At 41.7% G+C, this 22,913-nt stretch overlaps 1 protein-coding gene across 2 annotated transcripts in view; it reads right to left on the bottom strand.

The window, feature by feature from the left end:
* Window positions 1-22,913, bottom strand: part of ASTN1 (astrotactin 1) — a 321,704-nt gene that overhangs the window by 100,824 nt on the left and 197,967 nt on the right. For both annotated transcript variants that reach the window (XM_025363659.1, XM_025363650.1), the window contains exons 9-11: window positions 7,688-7,762; window positions 933-1,070; window positions 262-412 (exon numbers count right to left, since the gene is read on the bottom strand). In XM_025363659.1, the coding sequence (XP_025219444.1) occupies window positions 262-412; window positions 933-1,070; window positions 7,688-7,762 (364 nt within the window). The remainder of the gene's footprint in view (window positions 1-261; window positions 413-932; window positions 1,071-7,687; window positions 7,763-22,913) is intronic.

The raw sequence follows: 22,913 nt of genomic DNA, 5'->3' as shown, positions 1-22,913 counted from the left end.
CAGTTATTTAGTTCTTATGAACTAAATTTTTTCTTGAATAGTTAAAGCAAACACAGTAGGTACTCCATAACAACTTCTCGACTAACTGACTCATGATTACCTTCTCATCCTTATCAAGAGAAAATCCCTAATTTAACTAGCTGGTGTTTACAATTGGGGATCACAGCACATTTTTACCTATATATCTGCATTGTGTCTTCCCCCCATGCTTTTCCTCCCCATCCCCCAAACAGAAATACTAGCTTGGCAGGGCAGACCTACCACGCAACCAGTGGAGTCCAGCTTGCGATCTGAAATACAGCGGAAATTCTTACTGCAGCCCCCGTTATCTTTGCTACAGTCGCGCACCGGCCCAAAGGAATCTAAGAGAACCTCCAAGCTGTCGAAGGAGGATGAAGTCATCAGCTCCTCTCTGTGGGCAGAAAGAGTGGGAGGCAGGGAGGGGTCAAGGAGATTCCAGATGCAACAAGTGGCATGGCATTACATTCCATGTTCCTCTCTAGTCAACTGAATTGTATCTCACTCTCTCTTATAAGAATTGAAGACCAACTATACTCCAAGCCTTGAACTAACAAATGATGGGCATTCTTCATATCTGGGAAATAAGCCAAGGCTGTAACGCCTGGTCGAAGAAAGAGGTCTAAACTTGGGCAAGTAAATTAACATTTTATTGCCTGTCAGTCCTTAGTGTATGTGAGAAGTGCTTACAAACTCTAATTTTATGTCTTCTTCCAGTGAGTGAGCCTTGGGATGTGCAATGTTGGCCCAGATAAAAGCAGATCCTGGCACAACATAGGGGGAATTAGCAGGTTGCCTGCCAATTTTTCCTTTTAGCTTGTCCTGACTCCTTCCCCAGCACCTAGAACCTACAGGTAGTTTCTCATTCTGCTTCCCAAGCCAATTGCAGGCCTCAGTCCTGAAGCCAGACTCACCTGACCTCCACAGCATCCTCCATCACGGTCATGTCCGTCTTGCACTTTGCTGATGGATTGATGGCCAGTTCGGCTGGCGGAATCACAAAGCTCTTGCTGAGGGGCAACCACATGCCCTCCCCAAGGGTGTAGGTGAATCTGCAGGGACATCCAGTGCCAGGTGGTCATGACTGGAGGCATCACCACTCACCACTGGGGGATCTGGCATTTCATTACCAGCGCTTTCTTCTCACCCTTTGCAGTCCTCTTCAGAAAGATTGCCATTTTATGGGTGCAATGACTAAGTTCTAAGGAGGTAGAGAGACCAACCCTTGCTCACATGGCCAGGCAGCTGGAGAACTGATTATGGTGCCTGCTCACTAGTTGTTAGAAGTAGTTTTTATCAAGTCATAAAAAGCAAGTTCCAGCTTTCTTCGGATTTGAAGCTGGGCTTCCCCAGTCTTGAGTCAGATATAATTGGAAGCATTTTAATTGAAGAGAGATGCCAGCCTCCCACCGTCCCCATCCCACGGCTGCACACCCACAGTGGCGGCAATGGCATGTCTCTGTGCCTGGAGGAACCCTAACAAAGAAAAGAAAGAAAGAAAGAAAGCACCCCTTTACAGCTTCCGTGTGATGGGAACAGAAATGACTGAAGCCAAGAGCCTCCAGGGAGGAGAGAAGAGCAGATGAACAAATGAACAGAACAGGCCCAGATTTATTCTCTGCACTCCTACCCACATCCTTGGCTAAAGGCGTTAACCCTGGGGATACAGGGAAGATTTTTTTTTTTTTAATCTTACAACAAGGGCTAAAAGGAGTAAAAGAATCAATCGGCATTTCAAGGGAGAGCTTAAGAAAACCATGAGAGATTATTTGTTTATTTATTCATTCATTTCATTTCAAAGGCATTCAAATGCTCTGTGTTCATAGTCAAAAATAGTCTGCGGGATCAAAGCCAGTGTGGGTGGGATATGAAGAGGCTGTGGCAGTCTGGCATCCCCTCCCCACTTAATGTGGAAGGAGGAACAATGGAAGGATGTTACAATTAAACAGAACCATTAGCATGCTGCTCACACAGCACCATTTCAGAATCCTGCTCCTTTCTCTACCTTAACACATACATAACCCTCTCCCCTCCCCAGGTTGCCTGAAATTCTAGGAAACCAGATTGATGACTTCAGATCTTTTATTAAAAAAAAAAAAAAATGTAGCCCTCTCCAGTAAGCTGACCATTGACTGGGGCCAATGGGACAGAGCAGACCCATTGACTAGGGCTCATGAGTTAGAGGGCAGCCAAGCCACATGATTTCTGCCCACAACGTGAAAGAGAGTCCTGGGCCCTAGAGCAGCTGGAGGGGTGTGGGACATGTGCCAGCTTAACGCAGGGGATTTCCAGGGGCCAGGCAGAGTCACTGGTAGGAGGGAAGTGGCCAGGATTTGGGGGATTTTCTCCCATTTCCACCCTGACTCTTGGGCCCCTACTTCTCTGACCTGTTGGTGAACCTCTGCATTAAGCAGCATTGAAATGTTAGAGATGCTTCTGGCTCTGTAAGAGTCACTCAGTTCTCCCCACTCACAGGAGTATCAAGCAGTAAGTCTGTGCAGGGAGGTGCCTGCACCAGGGGAGGAAAGCTTGTTACTTAGAAGACCATGACCATGGCTTCATTCTTCTGTGAAGCAGTTAGCAAAATTGGAAGCATGACAGTCCCTTCATTCACACACACTCACACAAACACACACTCACACAAACACACACTCACACACTTCATCTGGTAAGATTAAGGAGCCCATCCAGGGCTGATTGCCTCAAGGTATCTGGAATCCGGGACTTAAGGATAATGTAAGTTGAAGACAACAACCTCCAAGAATTTGTATAATTTCACTTGGCATTTCACAATGAACATCCTTGAGATAGAAACATTATAACAGGCAGGCTGGAGTGGGGGCACCTCCGCTATTATATTATTTTAGAGAGAATGTCTACAAGTAGTTTGAATGGTACCAAGGAGGAGGCAGTTTATTGGACATAGAAATAAAATTTTGTTTTCTATTTTGATTTCAAAATTACAATATTTTCATTGAAGCAGAGCAACAAATCTGTGACCTGTGGTTTATAATTTATGTAACTGATTTTAGGAAGCCGTTGGCAGTTCTGGTACATTTCCGATGGTTAATTTTTCTTTTGAAAGAGAAGGCTCCATGCCCATCCATCTCATAGTTTTCTCTTCCTCCTCTGAATACACTAATATTTCTAAGAGAAAAGCAAATCACATCTTCCCCCAACTTAAACTGTTTATGGCACCCTGTACCTACCGAATAAAGTTCCAACCTCCAAAGAGGTCATCCTTGATAGCTGACAGCTTCTTCAGCTTCTTTTTTCACCAAACCCTGGGTCACCCTCTGCTCTTACAATGAAATCTGACTATAGTTCCTAAAGTAGTCCTGATTTTCTCACCTCTTTGCTTTTACTCCTAATAGATCTTCTTTCTGGATTTTCTTCCCTCTCTTCTGTGTCTGACTTCTAATCATTTGCAGACTCAAGTAAGATCCTATCCCTTCCAGAAATCTGCCCAGGGCCTTCACCCTGCACCCTCAGGCTGAACAAGGGGCTGAGCCTGTGCACCTGACTCAGAGCCCCTTGCTGCTCCTGAAACCATGAGTTGTGCCTGTCTTTTCATGTGTCCATCACCACTCAGAAGAATGTGCTCTCTTGGATGGCAGAGGACAGTTCTTTGTCACCTATGTATCCCCACTGCCTCACACAATTTCTGCCCCAAAGAGGTTGCTCCATAAATATGTATTGACTGATCGATAATGATATTTCATTAGGTTCTTTAGTTTGCACAAGTTTCTGGGAAACACAATCTCCATGTTCAAATTTAAAGGTGGAAGCAGAGGTTAAGATTATCCTCTACGTAGAGCAGGCTATAGGTTAACCTCTAGGTTTATACGGATTTAAAGGTTAAGGTGGAAATGAATCTGATATTGTGAGAAACCTCCTATGTGCAGAGCAGCTCCTGAGACACTGCACTGGACCATTTTAATAAGAAAAGCAGCCTCTGGTAAGATCAAGGTGAAACCCTGTAGGAGAAGCAAAGTCAGGTGTTGGGTGAGACTAATCTTTGCAGAGAACTGTAAAGGGGCAGGTGCTCTGTAGTGTGGCCTCATTTATCCTTACAACAGTCCTCTGAGGCTGGTCAACTGGCCCCACTTTACCAATGTATCAAGTAATTTTTAAGGCTAGTAACCTCTCCAAGGTCACCCTCTGTAAATGGGAAAATTGGGATTGGTCTGATTCTCAGGTATGGATCCCAGCAGCTTTCTAGTTCATGCTGGCTCAGGCCTATGGAATTCTCAAGTTTTCTTTCATCTGCAAAATCTACTGAGTAACTCCAAAAACCAAATATAGAACAAACTGTCAGAGAAAAGCTGTGTCCTAAAATCTCATCTGTCCCTCATTCATGCAGATTTGGCAGGAACAACTTCAAAAAGCTACCCAAGAGAAGCTGGGTGAGCATCTAGAATGCTTTCCCAACTCAGGCCTTCTCTGGAGACAGCTGGTGCTGACCAGTGCAGTTGATAGCTCAGCTGTGCACTGAGTCCTGCACACAGCCCTGTGTTCAACTAGAGCTAGAAGAGAGCTGCACAGAACAAGGCTGTGCTCTCACCGTGGCTTGCCATTAAATGGAATGTGAGGAAACGTATCAATTGCTATTGATCTGGCATCTCCATGCTTTCTCAGAGCAGGCTATTCCAGGACAAGGAATTGTTCCATAGGATGCAGGCACTCACTTTGAGGGAAGGTCTCTGTGGGATCAATTTGGTCTGTACCAATCCCTACCCCCACAGTCTAGTGGAAAGGAGTGATCCTAGCCACAGTAGAGAGGACTTCTTGGGTACTGGAGTGGGTTTGGTGGGAAGATTCAGTCGGTAGGTTCAGGGTCCTCTTAGATCCTTTGAGTCTAGCTTGGGCCCTTCCCAGGTTATTTGGATTGCAGATTATCAAGGTTAGGTTGAACATCAAGGTCTTTTCTTACTCTGGGTTCAAGTTTTTAGGAAATAACTGAAATGATTATCTACATATATCTATTGAAGGCCTGCTGTGTTCAAAATTGTATGTTAGATGTTAAATATTTAAAGCGATATAAGATACCGCTCCTTCACTCAAGAACATCATTTCATTGGGGAAAAATAGGCAGTTGAAAAATAAATATTAAATAACATAATTGACGAATACATATTACAATCCATATATGATAGGCATTTGCAGGGGTAAAGTCATTGCGGATTGCTACAGTGGATTGGAGACATTCTAGAGCAATATTCTTCCATCCTGGCTTGCCCTCGCCACACCTTCCAGAACTTACGAACTAATTGGTTTGCTGGGTAGGATCGTCGGTCATTTTTAAAGAACACTGGGGACTCTCATAGAGAGCCAGGGCTGGAGACTGCTTTTTGGATGAGACTGTAAATGCTTGAAGTCAGAGACTATCTTGGTCATATTTGTTTGGTTATATCTGCAGCATCTGAAACAGTACCTTGAAGGAGTAGGTGTTCAATAGATGCTGAGTTTGGTGGAGACTTGATCTGGATCCTAAAAAATGGTAGTATTTATATTGTGAGAAAAATGTGCATTCTTGCTAGAGGAAAGGGTATGAGCAAATGAGCAGAGTGGGAGACATTCAGTTTATTGCGGATATTGGATCACTCAGAAAACAGATTCAGCCAAGAACAAAAGGTTCTCTAGAAGAAGAGTGGCTCATTTAGAGGAAGTTGTATGTTGGCATTTGATAGTAAAAAGATTTAAATGGAGGAATTTAAACTCGATTTCAGAGTCTAGAGAGATGTTCAGGAGCTTGGAATTCAATAGGACACTAAATCATGAGTGAGCATAGTAGCAAAATAAGTAGCCAATTATAGTGACTGACCAGGTCACAGAATTTTTTAGAGTGGTCGTTGGTAGGTGGTTTACTCAGATGCCAGAGTGGTTTCGATTAAAGTTCCTGGTACCTAAAATAAACAGATTGTGACCCATTGCTTTCATTTGACAGGCTAGTTGTTTCCACATTAGGGATAAAAATTCTTAGTCACTTATTGATTAACCCACTGGTTCCTAAGATATCTGACCTCATGGGTCAAACCACACAATTGGTCCACTCTGCAGTGCTTGGATAAAACACCCAGTTGGCAGCCAGCAACTTTGAAAAAAGCATAAATGGTGCTTGTGGGGATAGAAACAGTTTTTGTGCAGGTTTTGCTTGAATAGCAATTTTATTAAGGCCCTTGTTTTTCAAACTGCTAGTTTCTGACTTTCAGGGAATGAGGAACTTATCCATGTCAATCAGCCAAATTCCACCAGGCTCCTCATCTGCCTTATCTTTATTACCCTCTGAAGTTGTGGAAGATCAGCAGTAGGGAAAAGAAAGAAAAAGTCAGCCGAATGATAAATCCTTGTTGGAAAGTTTTAATGCCCATATCACAGTCCAAGGAATGGAGCTGACATCTCTTGCAGCACAAATCCTCAAAAGCAGCCTGTAACCAATGCCATGAGCATGACCCAGCCTTCCCTGGGACAGACACTCAGGAGAGAAAAGGACAAGGGAAAGTCCTTTGAGGAAGTGGTTCTGTGAATCCGCATTCTAGCTAGGAGCATGCCTAAGAGAACACGGCTGTGGCTAAGCTGAGTCCACAACCAGCTACAGGAGGAGCAGTAGAAGCTTTGCAAAAGAGTGAGCCCTAGGAGGCAAATGCAGGAGCAAAAATTAACAGCTAGGCCAGGAATAGCTGACAGGGATGGTCTGGGAAGGGGCTTGGAAAGGTGGCAGTGAAGAAGTGAGACTCAGCAAACTGTATGGGTGCAAGTCTTCCATTTGTCCTACACTGCTCACCATTTCTCCAGAAAAGGCATGCAGTAGCTGAATTCATCAGCCGCTTATGCAGGACTACTCACTTCCTCTATTAGACGACTTACTCAAGGAGGGACATGTATTCATGCCCATACTGTCAAGCCAAGCACTTAGAAGGAACTCAGCAAATGTACGTTAAGTGAATGATAGATTGACAAAATGAATGGATAAGATCTTATTTTGGAAATAAACTGTTCCAGCTAAGGCCTAGTATGAATTAAACTTTATGATAATCGAATCGCTCCTGGCTGGCACTCAAATTATTCCTCTGCTGTGGGCCTTTCTAATATGTGCTCTTCCCAGGTATGTAGGTAGAAATTTGGGAGGGACTAGAAGCATCCAATTTGATCAGGAAAGTAGTAGGTAAAAGAAAATAATAATGAGGCAGAGTTTAGAAAAGGGGAAGGCAGGGGCGGGAGAGATTCATTTTGAACAACTTAAGACACTATGAGGAAGGTGCAAATTAGATGCAAAAATGGAGTGGCAGAAACTGACATTAATTGCCTACTCTGTGCCAGGGATTTTCCCTGCATTATCTCATATATCCCTCACAATAATCTAGCCAGGCATGTAATATAGCCCCATTTAACAAATGCAGAGACTGGAGGCTTCAGGAGGTTGAGTAAATTAGTGAGGTTCCCAGAGCTGGCAAAGAAGGAAGCCAGGGTCCAAACAGAATCGGTCTGACCTTCAAGTCCTCCATGTTGTCCCTGGGCATGACTGGGGGCAAGCACTTTTGTTAGTAGGTGGCCATGACAACTCAAGGTGTTTCCCATTTTATACTTTACCACTAGGAAGTAAGTTCAGGGGGAAGTGGAACACAGGGTTTGCAGACATACATAAGCAAGTCCCTAGACAATCACTTACCTAAATATTTTATCAGAGGGCTGCTCTCCCAAAACCAGGTCAAAGCCTCGCTGAAATATTGTGTAAGGCCATGGCCTAAAAGAAGAAACATCATTCAATTAAATTCAACTCAACAAATACTCACTGAACGCCCACTTCGTGCCAGGCACAGTGCTGGGTGGTAGAGACCCAGCCATCCAGGGCATAGCCCCTGCCCTCAGGAAGCTCACTACTATGAGCTCACACATGACCTTGAATCCTGGGACCTGACAAAGAACACAATAAATGTAAAAATCACTGAACTACTAGGAAAATGGAATTTAATAGCCATGACAATTGGAACTACATATAGAGTAAAATTATATGAAGATAGACCTCACATATTCATAATTCATGGTCCTTCAGATGTAGATTTGCAGAAACCTAGCTAGAAGAGCAGTGTGAGTTCTTGGGAATCAGGCAGTTCTGGATTCAAACTTCATTCTGACATTGAACCAACTGTCTGACTATGGACAGATAATTTGCTTGCCAGTCCTAATTTCCTATAGGGTCAATAAATGATAGCTCCCTAACAGACCATTGTGAAGATTAAGCAAACCTCTTAGGCCAAAGACTACAGCTCATACAGGATATTCGATATGTTTTCTTTTCTTATTCAGAATGACAATAGGATGCTGGGTCTTTGATAGGTTTCAGACATCTTCAAACATTTTAATGTCACTCACTCAAACAGAAACAATTGAAATTGTGTTTGCAAATATTTCTTAACTGTAATGCTTTCTAGTGAACATCCAGGTATTGTCATATGTATTAGAAAGTAACAAGACTATTTCTTTTAAATAGTGCATATCTTTTCACTAACCCAGATCTCTAAGCCCATTATTTAATCATTAAAGCAAGAATTAGCAAAGCCCAGATCTTGTGAGTACTGAGCTATTGCACACACTAGGTGGATTTAGCCCTTACACTTGTGCAACTTACAGTCTTATAATGAACCTGATTATTGACAATTTTACTGTAGACATTCCTTTTGTTTTCAAGGACTACAAAAAGCCAGGAGAATAAATTATTAATTATTATTTGGGGCTAATTCTAATACTAGGAGTTAATCTAGTGGCTTTCAGTGCAGAGGGTGTCACCCCATAGAGGGTATTTTGATAAATGTATGGCAGTTGTTCTTGAATGACACAATGACTGAAGGTCATTATTGCCCTTTAGAAGGTAGGGCTAGGATGGCTAGAATAGTGCATTGCTCAGGACAGTTCTGCAGAACAAAAATTTCCCCATGTCCTACAAGCTTTTGACTGTCATGCAAGACATTTATTTAGGTTTTGAAAACCCGCTTCTAATGGTATGAGCATAGATGCTAATTCCATTGACATATAAGCACAAAGTACAGTTTGAATATAGTGAATTTTCTAGGTCCATAACTACTTCATAATTTGAGGGGAGGTTACACATTGTATAATCACTTTGAATCACCAATACAGCACATGTGTATCAGTCTGTATTATTCTCACACATATCATAATATAATATTGCATTTTATATTATATATTATATTATGGTGAATCTGCACTAGGTACAAATGTCTATCAAATTTATTATTTATTTTCTTATAATGGAGCATTAAAATATTTATTATAACTAGCATAGGAAGATACAATTATTAAATATTAACAGTTATATCATTATAAATTATTCTTATTTCTCCCTTAATTAATATCAAGATGCTATATTTGTTAAAATTTTGTATCTACGGGTTTTATTATTTATAAATTTTATTTACACATAATAAAAGGGGTTAAAAATATTTGTTACAAAATATTGATAGTGTTATTTGATAGTGTTGGTGATATTTGAAATCACCAACTTAACCCAATAAGCTAAAGAATTAATTACCCAGAGTCATATTTGTTGCAAGGGAAAGCCATTGGAACTATATAAGGAAGTGGCTAGGGTGAATGTTTTCATTATTTAAGCTTACTATTTATAAATGCATTATTCCTGGGATTCAATTTGGAAATACCTAGAGGCAAGAACTGGCTCCATAAAGTATCCAAACAGTGTACTGTGAATAACTCTTGCATCAAATAAAAGGCCCCTCCCCAGGTGTTTTTATGTTTGTTCGTCTTTGTAGGTGAACCCACTGAGTAGGGTTTGAATTTGATTCTTTTTTTTTTTGCTGAACAGAAAATGGTGGTCTATGCACAGCTAAAAATATCTTTTAATTCAAGAAAAAGTCTAGAAATCACGAGAAAAAAATATTCCATATAATCCCCGACACCTAGAAAAGGCAATAAAAAAAGAGGGACATGCAATTTTATTTATCTCTATTTTGGGTAGGATCATATTTTATTTACTGTCAGTTTAACATTTTAAATAACATACATTTTGCCTTCCAACCATTTCCAGCACTCAAAACTGATACAATGTGTAATTATAGTTAATTGTTGGCATAGTTCCTAGGTTGTTTGAAAATATATTTTCAAGAGCCAAATGACCGGCATTAAATACTATGTGAACAATTAGCTATGCAGAATGACACAAATAAACCTGTATTCAAGCCAAAGTTAAGGAAGCAATGAGCTTGGATGTATTTATTAAGCACTCATCCACTGTTGCTAAGTAGGTTAGGTCAAGGAGACCTCCTGCTTTTGAGGGCCCTGAACATTAAGAATATCAACTCAAATTGGAAGCATGTAGAGGAGAGCAGTGTAGACCCCACCCTGATCACATTTAGAGGCAGCAGAGCACAGTGGTTTTAGGACATGGATTCTGGAGTTAAGCTGCATATTTCAAATGCCAGCTTAGCCACCAATCACTGTGTGACTTTGGGCAAGTTCCTTCATCATTCTGTAACCCCATATCCTCATCTGTAAAATGAGGCTGATGGTAATAACTATCTATTTGACAAAGTTGTTATGAGGAGGAACTAGCTAATGTAATTAAAGTGCCTAGAACAGTTCGTGGCATTTAGTGAGTGCCACACATAGAATCATTTGTTAAATAAGTTAAATTGATCAATTATATACATCAAATATAAATACTATAATAAGGAGTGGTTCCCAAACTTCAACAGAGGAAGAAGTGTCTTGCTCTAGGTGCAAATGCAATGCCAACGCAGGCTTTAACTCAGATTGTAGATGTCTTCACATAGGCTGGAGAGGAGACAACGTGAGAATGGAAAGACCAAAGCCCCGACACCCCACCTCCCACCTCCCACTTCCCACCCAGTGGTCACTTCACTGGGCAACTAACTCTACAGCATTGACATTAAACTCAAAGAGCGGGGAAGAGCATATTGTGAAATGGCAAGAGAATTCGGCAAGTAGCAAATTGCACCGGCAAAGGAATAAAGGGGAATTTACTTAATTTCTTCCCTCTAGTCCGGAATGATCTGCCAGAGAGATGAGAAATCTTACTTGATTTATTTAGCAAATATTTGTGGAGGCCTATTGTGTGTGAACGGTGATATTAGGCAACAGGAATTGGGATAAAGAGATTCTTGCCCTCAAAGGAATCTAAGGTCTTTGTGAAGAAACACATATAGACCCAGACAAACCACTGAGAATGTTAAAGGGGAAGAGGATGCGGTTTTTAGGAAATAAGCTAAGTGGTAGTGGCTGGTGGTAGAGTCGCCATCCTGGGTGCAGGGAAGGCTGGTGTTGGCAGTGCATAGAATGACAGCGGAGGGTCTGGCAGGGGAGCTTAGTGCACACAAGTAGAAAGCCACAGATGGTCATACAGGAAAAGGCGGGGCAAAGTAATGAAGAGCTGGACGTAAAAGCACTCTTAACACTTTGAAAACGGACCTGCTTGAGACCCACTGAAAGAGGAAAGGCCTCTGTATTTGGGCTCTTTGAGTGCAAGAGAAAGTAAGAAAACCCAACAGGCTTCACTAAAAAAAAAAAAAGCCTATCATGAAGTCTTGTATCCAGGTTTAAATGGAAGTTGCCTCTGAGATACCTGCAAGCAGGGTCTAAAGGTCCTTCTAGGTGCCCCTCGCCTCCCTTTGCTCTGTTTTTCAGACTATGGACTTCACTCCAAACAGCTAAGACACATGGTGGAGATGCCCCCTAGCAGTATGGGCCACAGAGGAAACACTTTGTCTCCTCATTAGGAAAAAAAATAATCTCTGGGAGAACTGCCTGACATATTCTGAGTCAGATGAACAACCTGGACCAATCTCTTGGCTGGGTAAGCAGAGGCTTCTGAAGAGATAGCAACTCCTATCTGGTTTTCTGGGCTAGAGCTGGAAAGGAGCGTGAGCGGCAAGCCTCAGCTTCTGTCTGCTTGTAGTGGTAAGAGTGTTGCCTCCATTAGAAGTGAGCAGCATTATTGAGCAGACTGTGCCAATATTCGTTTTTTGGAAAGGGCACTAGGCCATCAAGGAGCCCATGGATTGTGTCAGGTCAGATGTGGGGCAAGAGGTTGAACCCTGTCATTGGAAGGAACCTTCAGTCTCTCGTATCCACTTTGATATGTGGTCTCCAATATTCACTCAGTGCAGGGCAAACCACTCACATCTTTTTAGTCAGAATAGAGCATTTTTGTTTGTTTGTTTGTTTCATTCATTCTAACAAATAAAGACCCTGAAAATTGTCGTCCCATGTGGGCAGCTACAGGTGGCTTCCATTCAGGCATATCACAGGAAGCACCGCAGACCCATGCCCATGCAGGAACATAGCCTGTGCCACAGAGGAACCCATTGTAACAGATGCACAGCAGCCAGCAGGCACACATGCAAACACGTATGCTGAGAACTAGTGGGAATCTTTTATTTGCCTTTTCTTTCTTCCTCCTGTCTCACACAATACCCACAGTCTATTCAGAGTCTTCTCTAAGCACTGGCAATTTCCAAGCTTTCAGTTTCTCTCCCAATTCTCTCTCCTCCCCCTTAGGACATATCCACTGTTGCAGGGATTTTTCCCTTAGTCTAGGTGATGTGTTGGGTCAGAGGTTGTCTGTGGCCTTGACTCGACTTGATGCTTGTCCATGCTGATAGCTTAGGCATTTCTTTCACTCTGTAACCTAGTGAGTAAAGACCCTGCATGACCAGGCTGACTGGATGCTCCCTTCATATGGGCTTTCTCAGTGCATCAAGGGACTACTCTTGCTTTAACAAGGGTCCTTTAAATGTCACTTTTTGATTAAGTGCTAGTCCCAACTTTCCACCTAACTGTGGCACTTGGAAACAGAGCTCAGAAGCTGTTAGCCAGCATGTCTGGTGATAGGCTTCCTTGTATAAGACTTGCCATCCAGGGAGAGGGAGGAGAAATAGAGAGAGACAGGTAGGTAGGTAGGTAGGTAGGTAGGTAGATAGATAGATGATAGATGATAGATAGATAGATAGATAGATAGATAGATAGATAGATAGATAAAAGAAAGCAAGCAAGAAAGAAGGAAAAGTAGGGAGATAAGCAGAGTGAGAGAGAATATATGTATGTATATATGTATTTGTGTATATATGAATGTGGGTATGGTGTGTGTGTGTGTGTGTGTGTATTCTCTTTGATACAGTCCAGCATAGATGGGATGTTTCATTCAGAAGCAGTGATGAACAGGGCATTTCATTATGGACTTTGAGAAACTATAAGCTTTTTCTGGACTTATATATTATTCTACCTGTCATAAAAGGAACTTTCACAAATGGAAATATTTGTCCACAGTTAAATGAAAGCACATCCTTTCAAGCCTGCCTCTGGCCCACATTTGGTTGAGTTTCTGGTAGAAGCATGGTTTCCAAAATTTCTGCCCAGCTATTCACAGCACTTTGGGGTCCCAGTATGGGATATTATATTTATATGTAACGTGAGAGCATTTAAACAAATATTCCTTTTCTAAACTACGTAAATAAATCGCAAGAAGGGTGCAGTGAAACAAAGAGAGAATAGAGGCTCATTTTAAAAGTGCTTGTGGAGAAAGGCAGTTTGCAGTATATACAGGAGAAAGGTGAAGAGAAAAACGGCAAAAATGAATTTTTCTGCTATGCAGTTGGCTGAACCATCACATGCTTCAATGTATCCTAATGGTAAGATGGGGAGATTATTACATGTCACTATCTTCACAATCATTATTAGTTCTGGGAAAAAATAAGTACTTAGAATGACCAATCCCTAGATTATCTGGTAAACCTGTGGCTTTATCAGAAGTTAGTAAGCATAGTGATGAATAATGATGCCTAAAGTTTACAAAGGATGCTATAGGGCCTTGAGGCCTTTGCAAATGTTGTTTCTCTACCTGGATTACCACCCCCGACATATCCCCTGTCCCTCAACTGCTATTTACTTGGACAACTTACACTGTTCTGAAAGTCTAACTTAAAAATGATTTCCTAAAATAGGCCTTCCCTGGCACTCCTAGACTAGGTTATATTTCCTTGCTGTATTCTCTCATGGCACCCTGCACTTTCCTTTATATATATCTAGTGACTATTTTCTGCTCACCAGATATAAAGGACCTTGTCATCGTGTCTACTAAACCCACCATGTGCAGAGTAGTACCATTACATAGCAGGCGTTCAAGAAAGAGCTCCACTGTATTGCAAATGAGGTTGAGGGTTAGACAGAGTTGAATTTAAGCCCTGGATGAAGCAATCATTGAATTATATGACCTCAGATAAGTCCTTTGATTTCCCTAACCTCAGTACAATCATGAGTTGCTCAATGATGAGGATACATCCTGAGAAATGTATCATTAAGTGATTTTGTCATTGTGTAATTATAGCACATTTACACAGACCCAGACAGTATAGCCTACTAGACACCTAGGCTATATAGTATAACCTATTGCTCCTAGGCTGTGAACTTGTACAATGTGTTACTATACTGAACACTATAGGCAATTATAATACCATGGTAAATGTTTAGGCATCTAAACATTGAAAAGGTACAGTAAAAATATAGAGTTACAATTTCATGGGAACACTATTGTACATGTGGTCCACTGTTGACTAAAATGTCATTATGTGGTGCATGACTGTATTTTCATCTGTAAAATGTGGATAAAATGGTGCCTCGAGTTATTACATGTTGATCACCCAGCAGTATTCAGAGCCCACTTGAGGTTAGCGGTCAGGGATATTAAATGAGACCGATCAGTGTGGTGGCCAGCTGCAGTCATTTGTGCAAACACAGATGTGGAGCCACAGGGTTGTTGAGTTTAACCAGTGTTGAAGTGTTTCAATGAATAAAATAAAATGGTGATAGGCCGGGCACGGTGGCTCAAGCCTGTAATCCCAGCACTTTGGGAGACCGAGACAGGCGGATTACAAGGTCAGGAGATCAAGACCATCCTGGTTAACACGGTGAAACCCCGTCTCTACTAAAAAAGTACAAAAAAACAGCCGGGCGTGGTGGCGCCTGCTACTAAAAAAGTACAAAAAAACAGCCGGGCGTGGTGGCGGGCGCATGTAGTCCCAGCTACTCGGGAGGCTGAGGCAGGAGAATGGCGTAAACCCGGGAGGCGGAGCTTGCAGTGAGCTGAGATCCGGCCACTGCACTCCAGCCTGGGCTGCAGAGCAAGGCTCCGTCTCAAAAAATAAAATAAATAAATAAATAAATAAAATAAAATAAAATGGTGATAAAATAGTGCCTACATTTGCTAAATGAACTACTACTTTTTTTTTTAATTTTTAGTTTTCTTAGAGACAGGATCTCACTCTGTCACCCATGCTGAAATGCAGCGGTGCAATCATAGTTCATTGTAGCCTCTAATCCCTAGTCTCAAGCAATCCTCCTGCCTGTGCTTCCCAAAGTGCTGGGATTACAGCTGTGAGCCACCATGCTTGACCTCAAACTTACGTTATCTTTTACCATATAAATCTCATGCAAAGAAAAATTAAATATTGATGTGATTGTACTATTTAATGTCTATTAGTAGTAAACAAACTCATTTAGAATTTTTTTATACAGAAAAATAACACACTTGTCAGTAATTAGAAGAGTAGTCCATGTAGGTGCAGTAGCCAGACTGAGTAGGTTTAAAACCTGGCTCTACCACTTACTATCTCTGTAACCTTGGGTAAGTTCATTAATTCATGCGATGAGCGTATCCTATCCACTTCCCTCCTTGCTGCAGTCATACTTATACTGCTCTGCCCCCATCTTCCCTCCTCATTTCAGATCCTGGATCACTGTCCTCTCCCAAAACTTCTCCATAATTTTTGGTAACTTAAGTATCCACTAAAATCAAGTCACTCTGCTCTTTGACCTTTCTCCTCTAATGATCCTACCTCTACCCTCCTTTTCCCATGGTCATGTTCTAGATAACCAATATCTGCAGCCCCTCCCTGGTCTCAATTTCAAAAATCCCAATATCTAAGCATCATCTCCTATTTTGCCAACTTATTGTTTCTAATGCCATAATTTTCTACCTCCTGGATGCTTAGAATTTATTCATTCTACCATTGTTTTCCTGACCTTCACCCACCTCGTGTACGTTCTTCCTTCTTTTTTCATATTAAATTATGTCATCCATTATTGTAATCATTCCCTTTCATGTAACCTCAAATCCCACGCTCCTCCATCACTTCATCATACTTGTCTGAAACACTCCAACACTGGTTAAACTCAACGACCCTGTGGCTCCATTTCTGCGTTTGCACAGATGAATGCAGTTGGCCACCACACTGATTAGTTTCATTTAAAATCCCTGACCGCTGACCTCAAGTGGGCTCTTGAATACTGCCCAGTGATCAAACTACATTTTCCTCATTCATTCACTCTCCCTTTCTCTAGATCACCTTTTCATACTTTCTTTCTCTCAAACCTCTGACACCTCCTCCCCCATTTTCTTCTTCGGCACATGATGTGCTTCCTCAATAACTGAGAAAACAGAGGTAATCAAGATGCAAAGCTTTCACCACCACATCCACCTGCCTGCCTGCCCATGCCTATTACTCAGGCCTCCTTCCAGTAATGAGGCACGAACAGTTTCCACTCCTGACTAGAGTGCTGCCATCCCGGCCCACTTCTGGCATTTCATAGGCAATGGGATTTAAGAAGGGCCCTCCAGGGAAGTTACCAGTGCAAACTCCCCATTGCTCCCATGTCCCCAGGCAAATAAGAGCACAGATCCTCAACTTCTTCACATGTAAAATGGGAATTCTCAAGTACAGTATACTCCACAAAAACATGATATTGTTGAACACCGTGTATAAATAAATTGCAAATTCTTGATAATCTTTGGTTATTAATTTTTAATTATTATTTAGGGTAACTTTCAGTCTATCTTTTATGTATATGTGCACACATGTGCTTTATATAAATTATCTCATTTAAAGATAGAGCAATAAAAACCTGACAGGATCCCTTCCTTCTGTGGCTCAATTTTCTCATCTGTAAATTAGGGATAATAATATTATCTACTTCATCAACTGCATAGGGTTGAATACTCTTTTAATATATGCAAATAACTTTCAATAACCTTGGGATGCAGTCAATTTTTAATAAATATTAACTGTTATTATGCACACATTAATAGGAATTTTGATTCTAAATGCTGAATTTTTTTTTTTTTTTTTTTTTTTTTTTTTGAGACGGAGTCTTGCTCTGTCACCCAGGCTGGAGTGCAGTGGCACGATCTTGGCTCACTGCAACCTCCGCCTCCCGGGTTCAAGTGATTCTGCTGCCTCAGCCTCCTGAGTAGCTGGGATTACAGGTGCCCGCCACCATGACTGGCTAATTTTTGTACTTTTTAGTAGAGACAGGGTTTCACCATATTGGCCAGGTTGGTCTCGAATTCCTGACCTTGTGATCCATCTGCCTAGGCCTCCCAAAGTGCTGCGATTACAGGCGTGAGCCACTGTGCCCAGCCTGAAAATAAATTTTATAGATATGTCAAATGATTTTGAAATGGGTAGTAGTGAACAAAATGTTGTACCTTTTCTTCTAGATTTGAAACTCAAGGATACAACCTTGTCCCAAAACATGGCAATAAAGACAAATACACATGTAACATAAATGTGATGTTCACACTTGAACTTTTTGTCATCACACTCAGCCTTTTAGCCAAGGAAGAGCAAGTGAGAGAATAAGAAAAGTGAGGGGCACTGTCATGGGCCCCAGTTACACAGAAGGCATTCATACCTTGACTCCCAGCACCTGACTTGGAGAAGGGCTAGCTGCTCCTTTGATTTAAGGATCATCATAGAAGGCAGAGACAGAGTTCATCTGTCCCCAAATAGGGGAAGCTTAGCCCAGAGAACTGTAGTTTCCCTGCATATTTTGGGATCAAGAATTATATAAGGCAAAGGGAAGAAATCTTGAGTGGGTCAGAAAAAGCTGGTAATAGCAGCTGCCATTTATTGTGCATTTCCACATGTCAGGCAGGTACTCTGTTGGGTGCTGTCTATGTGTCATTTCACAGCTACCTAGAGAACTCTACAGCTGTGTTATTATCCCCAAGTGGCAAAGGTGAACAAGGGTTCAGCAAGGTCATGTTAGTTGCCCAAGGTCACACTGCTAGTAAGGGGCAGAGGGAAGGATTGTCATGGAGCACATATCCTGGGATTTCTCCCACACCTTGCTCTGCTCCCCATCATAGGCATAAAGCTGTTGGAGAAAATACACAAAGGCAGCATTGGGTCTACACACAGGACTGTTAGCTGGGCATCAGCTTAGCTTGTCCACCACTGGCCTCTGGGTACAAAGTAGTGGGTGGAGCAGAAGTTATCTGTAGTGCATAGAAAGAATTACTTGTCCCCTTGCCTGTGTTTTCATGGGGGCAATATTAGCATACATGGCGTTGTATTAGAGTCACTTACCTGTCTTCCTTTATAAATATTCTCTCATTAAAATAGCTACTGAATCTCATTTATCATGGCATCTCTCATAAGCAGAATTATTCTCAAACTTTGGTACATCAGATTTACCCTACATATGGGTAAACTGGTCCTCAAATTTTGATGGCTCTCATTTCACCAATCTAGGGTTGGGTCAAACATCAGTATTTTTAAAATGTTAGGTGGATGATTCTAAAGCACACACTAGGTTGGGAATTGCTGACCTAACATGTATACATTCACACCTTAGCTGATCTTTATAGATGAGTTTGGCATTCTGTATAATTGCATAGAAACAGAAATTGCAATCTAGCCTAAGAATTCATTGGAATCCATTTTTTAAATTTCTGGATAATGAGAGGTGAAGCATATTGAGTTCCTCCCTGTTCCCTTTATCGATGAATTAAGATATCCCAAATCTCATTACAATTATATGAGATGCACATTCAGTTTTGAAAACCTGTCAGTCATTTCTATTTCTGAGGATCAACAGTTCCATGAAAACAGTATTATGCAACATTGAGATTTTCCTACATTCGGAAATTCATCTACAGGTACAGATGCCCCCACCTATGTGCACATACACACATGTGAGTTGTGCACATGTGACACACACACAAACACACCTATGTCACAGCTGCAGCATTTTCTTTGTGGGTAGGGAGTCAGACGACTGGTGAGACTCACGACTGCTCTCTTCCTCCTCTCTCACCCTGCTAGCAGCTGCTGCAGACACTGAAAGCAGTCAGGCAGAAAGAGCATGCTGAGAGCAGGGTCCCTCGCTGATCAACACTGAGCCTGCAGTTTCCCACACAAATCACCCCAGGAAAGTCTCACCATGGCTCAGGTTTTGTGGGTGAGCTCTGAAGTCAGATAGATCTCCATTCAAGTCCAAGATCTGGATTCAAGTCCCTTGCTAACTTCATGCAACTGATATAGCTAAATATATTTGATCTTTCCAAGCTTCAGTTTCCTTTTCTGTAAAACGGTGATAATAGTAACTACTGTTTTCTTCCTTCCACTTCTCTCTGGTTCTGCATCTAAAGGTTCAGTTGACTTTTACCCTGGGCTAATACAGCCAGGGCCTCAAGTTCAGTGGTCCTGAAAGCTTGTTTGTCTTGCTTACTCCTGTCCATGGGCACAGCCTGCCATGTGTCCCCGGACACCCATCTTTGCTCACAAATGAACAGGACAAGAGCTCGGCAATGGATCTGTGCAAATCCATCCCTGTACAAGAAAAACAGTTTAACACATATTCACGACTGAATGTTACATCCCTGTACCAAGTAGGGTGAAATTCTTCCTCCACCACAGACACTAACATTAAATTCCAGTGACAAAGTAGGAGAGTGAACAGTACCAGCACAAGAGACGGTGAATAATAAGGGACAAGATGTACAACAGTAAACATAGCTTCCTACATTTCTGTGATTTTATGCCAGGAAAAATTGACAAAATAAGTAAACCAGGGAAGAATAAAATATCCATCAAGGAACTATATTTAATATAGAGCTTTTATCGTTTTCCCAAAGTCTTTTTCTATCTACTAATCTGTTTAAATTCAACATATTTAGCAAGTTTCACTATTAATTCAATCACTCATTCATTTCTTCATTTATCTGTTTATTTAAAAAATATTAACCAGTTGCCATGTTAAAAAAACATTTGGCTAAACACAGTCAAGGGACACAGAAATGATTAATACACATTTTCTGCTATCAAGAATGTCATTAATGTACTGATTCATTCCTCAAGTGTTTATCACACACCTCTGATGAGACAGGCGCTACGGAGAGTACTGGGCTATGCAGATAAAAGGCCGGGTCCTTGTCCTGCATCAGGAGCCGATGAAACAAGGATGGCAAGTAAACAAACTATGGCATTTATTTTGTCAATTTTGATGCCTGAACAAGTAAAAGCTATTTGTTTTTGTGCATTTATACTAGTCAATGAGCCAAGCACTTCTTTTCACTTAATTCTCATAAGACCCTCTGAGGCACAGCTGTTACATTAGTCTTATTTAACAGATGGGGAAAGTGAGGCCTAGAGAAATTAAATAACATAAGCCAAAGTCTCACAGCTAACAAGCAGCAGAGTCAGGGCTCAAGCCCAGAGCTCTCAGACACCAGAGCCCTGGCTAAGACCTCTGTGAATTATCAGCACTTGCTCCTGCAGGAGAACTAAGGAGAGTCACTGGGCTGCACTGGCTGAAGGCTAATGACTTGGGGTCACATCCTCATTCCCGGGTATGGTGGAAGAGATTTCAGGTGAAATGGGAGTGAGTGGGTTCAGAGGAAGAAGAAATCACATCCTGTTCAAGGGTCATGGAGAAGGCGCAGTCAGGAAGAGCTATTTTAGATAAGCTTTAAGCTTTGAAGGATGCACTGAGTCAGCATTGAAGATGCAGAAGGAAGGGAGGTTTGTTGCAGAAATAATGGCACGAACAAAGGCATGGAGGCGGGTGGATGTGAGAGAACATTAGAAACAGTGAAAGGTTCAGTTCATCTGAAGTGTACGATACACAGAGATAGAAAAAATAAATTAAAGCCATAACATGATGGTACCTGAAAGCAAATCTATACTTGGGTAGCCAATGGGGAGCCACTGATGGGTTTTGAATACAGGAAGATAGCATCAAGATTTTGCCTCTGTGAAAGCAGGATAAATGAGAAAGAGAAACCCAGAGGGAGAGGAATCAGTAGAGAAGCCTATTGCAATCAAGGTAAAATGAGTACTTAGGATCTGAATTCGGTGGGAAGATGTAGATTTGGAAGAGAAAGACAATTCTTAGGCAGAATTTCTTGGAAGATATTTTGAGTGGTTGAGGAAGAGGAAGTAGTGTAAGATGGCCTCAGAGTTTTGAGCTAGAAGGACTAGGAGAATGATTTTGCCATGAATAGAAACAAGTAGTTCCAGAGGATGATTTTATGTGTGTGTGTTGGGGGGGTGGGGCTGGTAAAGGGAGGGTCTTGTGGGGCAAGAAATGATAAGATTAAAATGAAAAGACTGAGTGCTCTCTGTGAACATCTGGCAAGATGTGCAGCAGGTAGCTAGGTAAGCAGAGCTGACATTTAAAAGAGAGGCAAGTACAGAGATAAAGATTGGGAGTCAACATAAAGGACACAGAAACAGAAGACAGTAAAAACAAGTTCAATGACTGATCACTTAATATTCCTGTTGTATAGATAAGCTCACTGAGGCTCAGAGAGGCGGAATTGCCAAAAATCACACCTAAGATAAATGAGGAAATATTCACTATTTGTTCAGAAAATATGCATTCAGCAGCTGGCATGGCCAAGCTCTGTGCTCTGGAGACACAGAGGTGAAGAAAAGCAAAACTGATGGAGGTCTGTTATAGGGAGTTTCTTGAATATATAACCATACGTTGAGGAAAGTGCTCTGAAGAAGGGAAACAGTCCTTGAGCACGTATGGTGAAGGGGAGCCTCTCTGAGAAAGTGAGGGTTAAGCCCTGGGCTATAGGGGGATCATGCCACTTCCCTGCTTTAAATCCTCACCCTGGTCATCAAGACTCCTGCATGCTCTAGCCCTTGCCCACCATGCCGACCTTGCCCATTGCCTCTCTCTCCCTGCTATGATGATATAGCAATGGTGGCTATCATCTATGATGATAGAGCAATGGTGGTTGACAATCCCTAGAAGGGGCCTGACTTTGTCCCCCTCCAGGGCCAACCAGGGTGCCCTAGGTCTGGAAAGCTCTTTCCCTCCCTTCTGACCTGGTTGGTCCTTTCTCATCTCTCAGTGTCAACTTAAACACACTGCCTCAGAGAGGCCCTGGTTCCCCCATTTCAGGTTAGTCCACTCTTCCCTGTCTTTTTACCCCCTTGTATTTTTCACAACCTGTAAGTACTTGTGATGTATTTATTTAGTTGTTTGTTTTAGTGACTCCCTTGACAGAGCGTTAGTCCCTCGAGGGCAGGGACCCTGTGACCCTTCCGGTCACTGTATTAGCAGCATGTGGCAGAGTTCAAAACACAGCAAAGCCCTCAGGAAAACAAAACAAAACAAAAAAAACAAAGCCAAACTGTTTAATGAATGGTTCTGATGATTATAAGTTAGCAGAAGTGTGTGATATTAGAACAATTTCTATGAGTGTGCTGTTTGTATGTGTGTATGAGAGAGAGTTTGTTTGTGTAAGGGAGATGAAAAGAGGAAGAGGAAGAGAGGGAGAGATTGCCAAATTGAGTTTAAACTTTCAAGGTAATAATTATAACACCAGCATCAACAATCTTCTTTAAGAAATTAACTGGTGATAAAATTAAAGACAGTATGTGTATGCATTTTTCTTAGGAAGTACAGCAGTGAAAATCACTGAGAAAAACCATATGGAGAGTTAAAGGGTCAAGGGATCACTTGACATTTGAGTAAGGGATAGAGGATGTGTGGGTATGATCATAAAAGCAAGAAGTGGCTGACTAGGGGGCAAAGACTGGAGAAATTGA

The sequence above is a fragment of the Theropithecus gelada genome, chromosome 1 (genome assembly GCF_003255815.1).
Source record: "Theropithecus gelada isolate Dixy chromosome 1, Tgel_1.0, whole genome shotgun sequence".
In the NCBI taxonomy this organism is placed as follows: Eukaryota; Metazoa; Chordata; class Mammalia; order Primates; family Cercopithecidae; genus Theropithecus; species Theropithecus gelada.
This window is presented reverse-complemented; position numbering and strand designations above follow the sequence as displayed.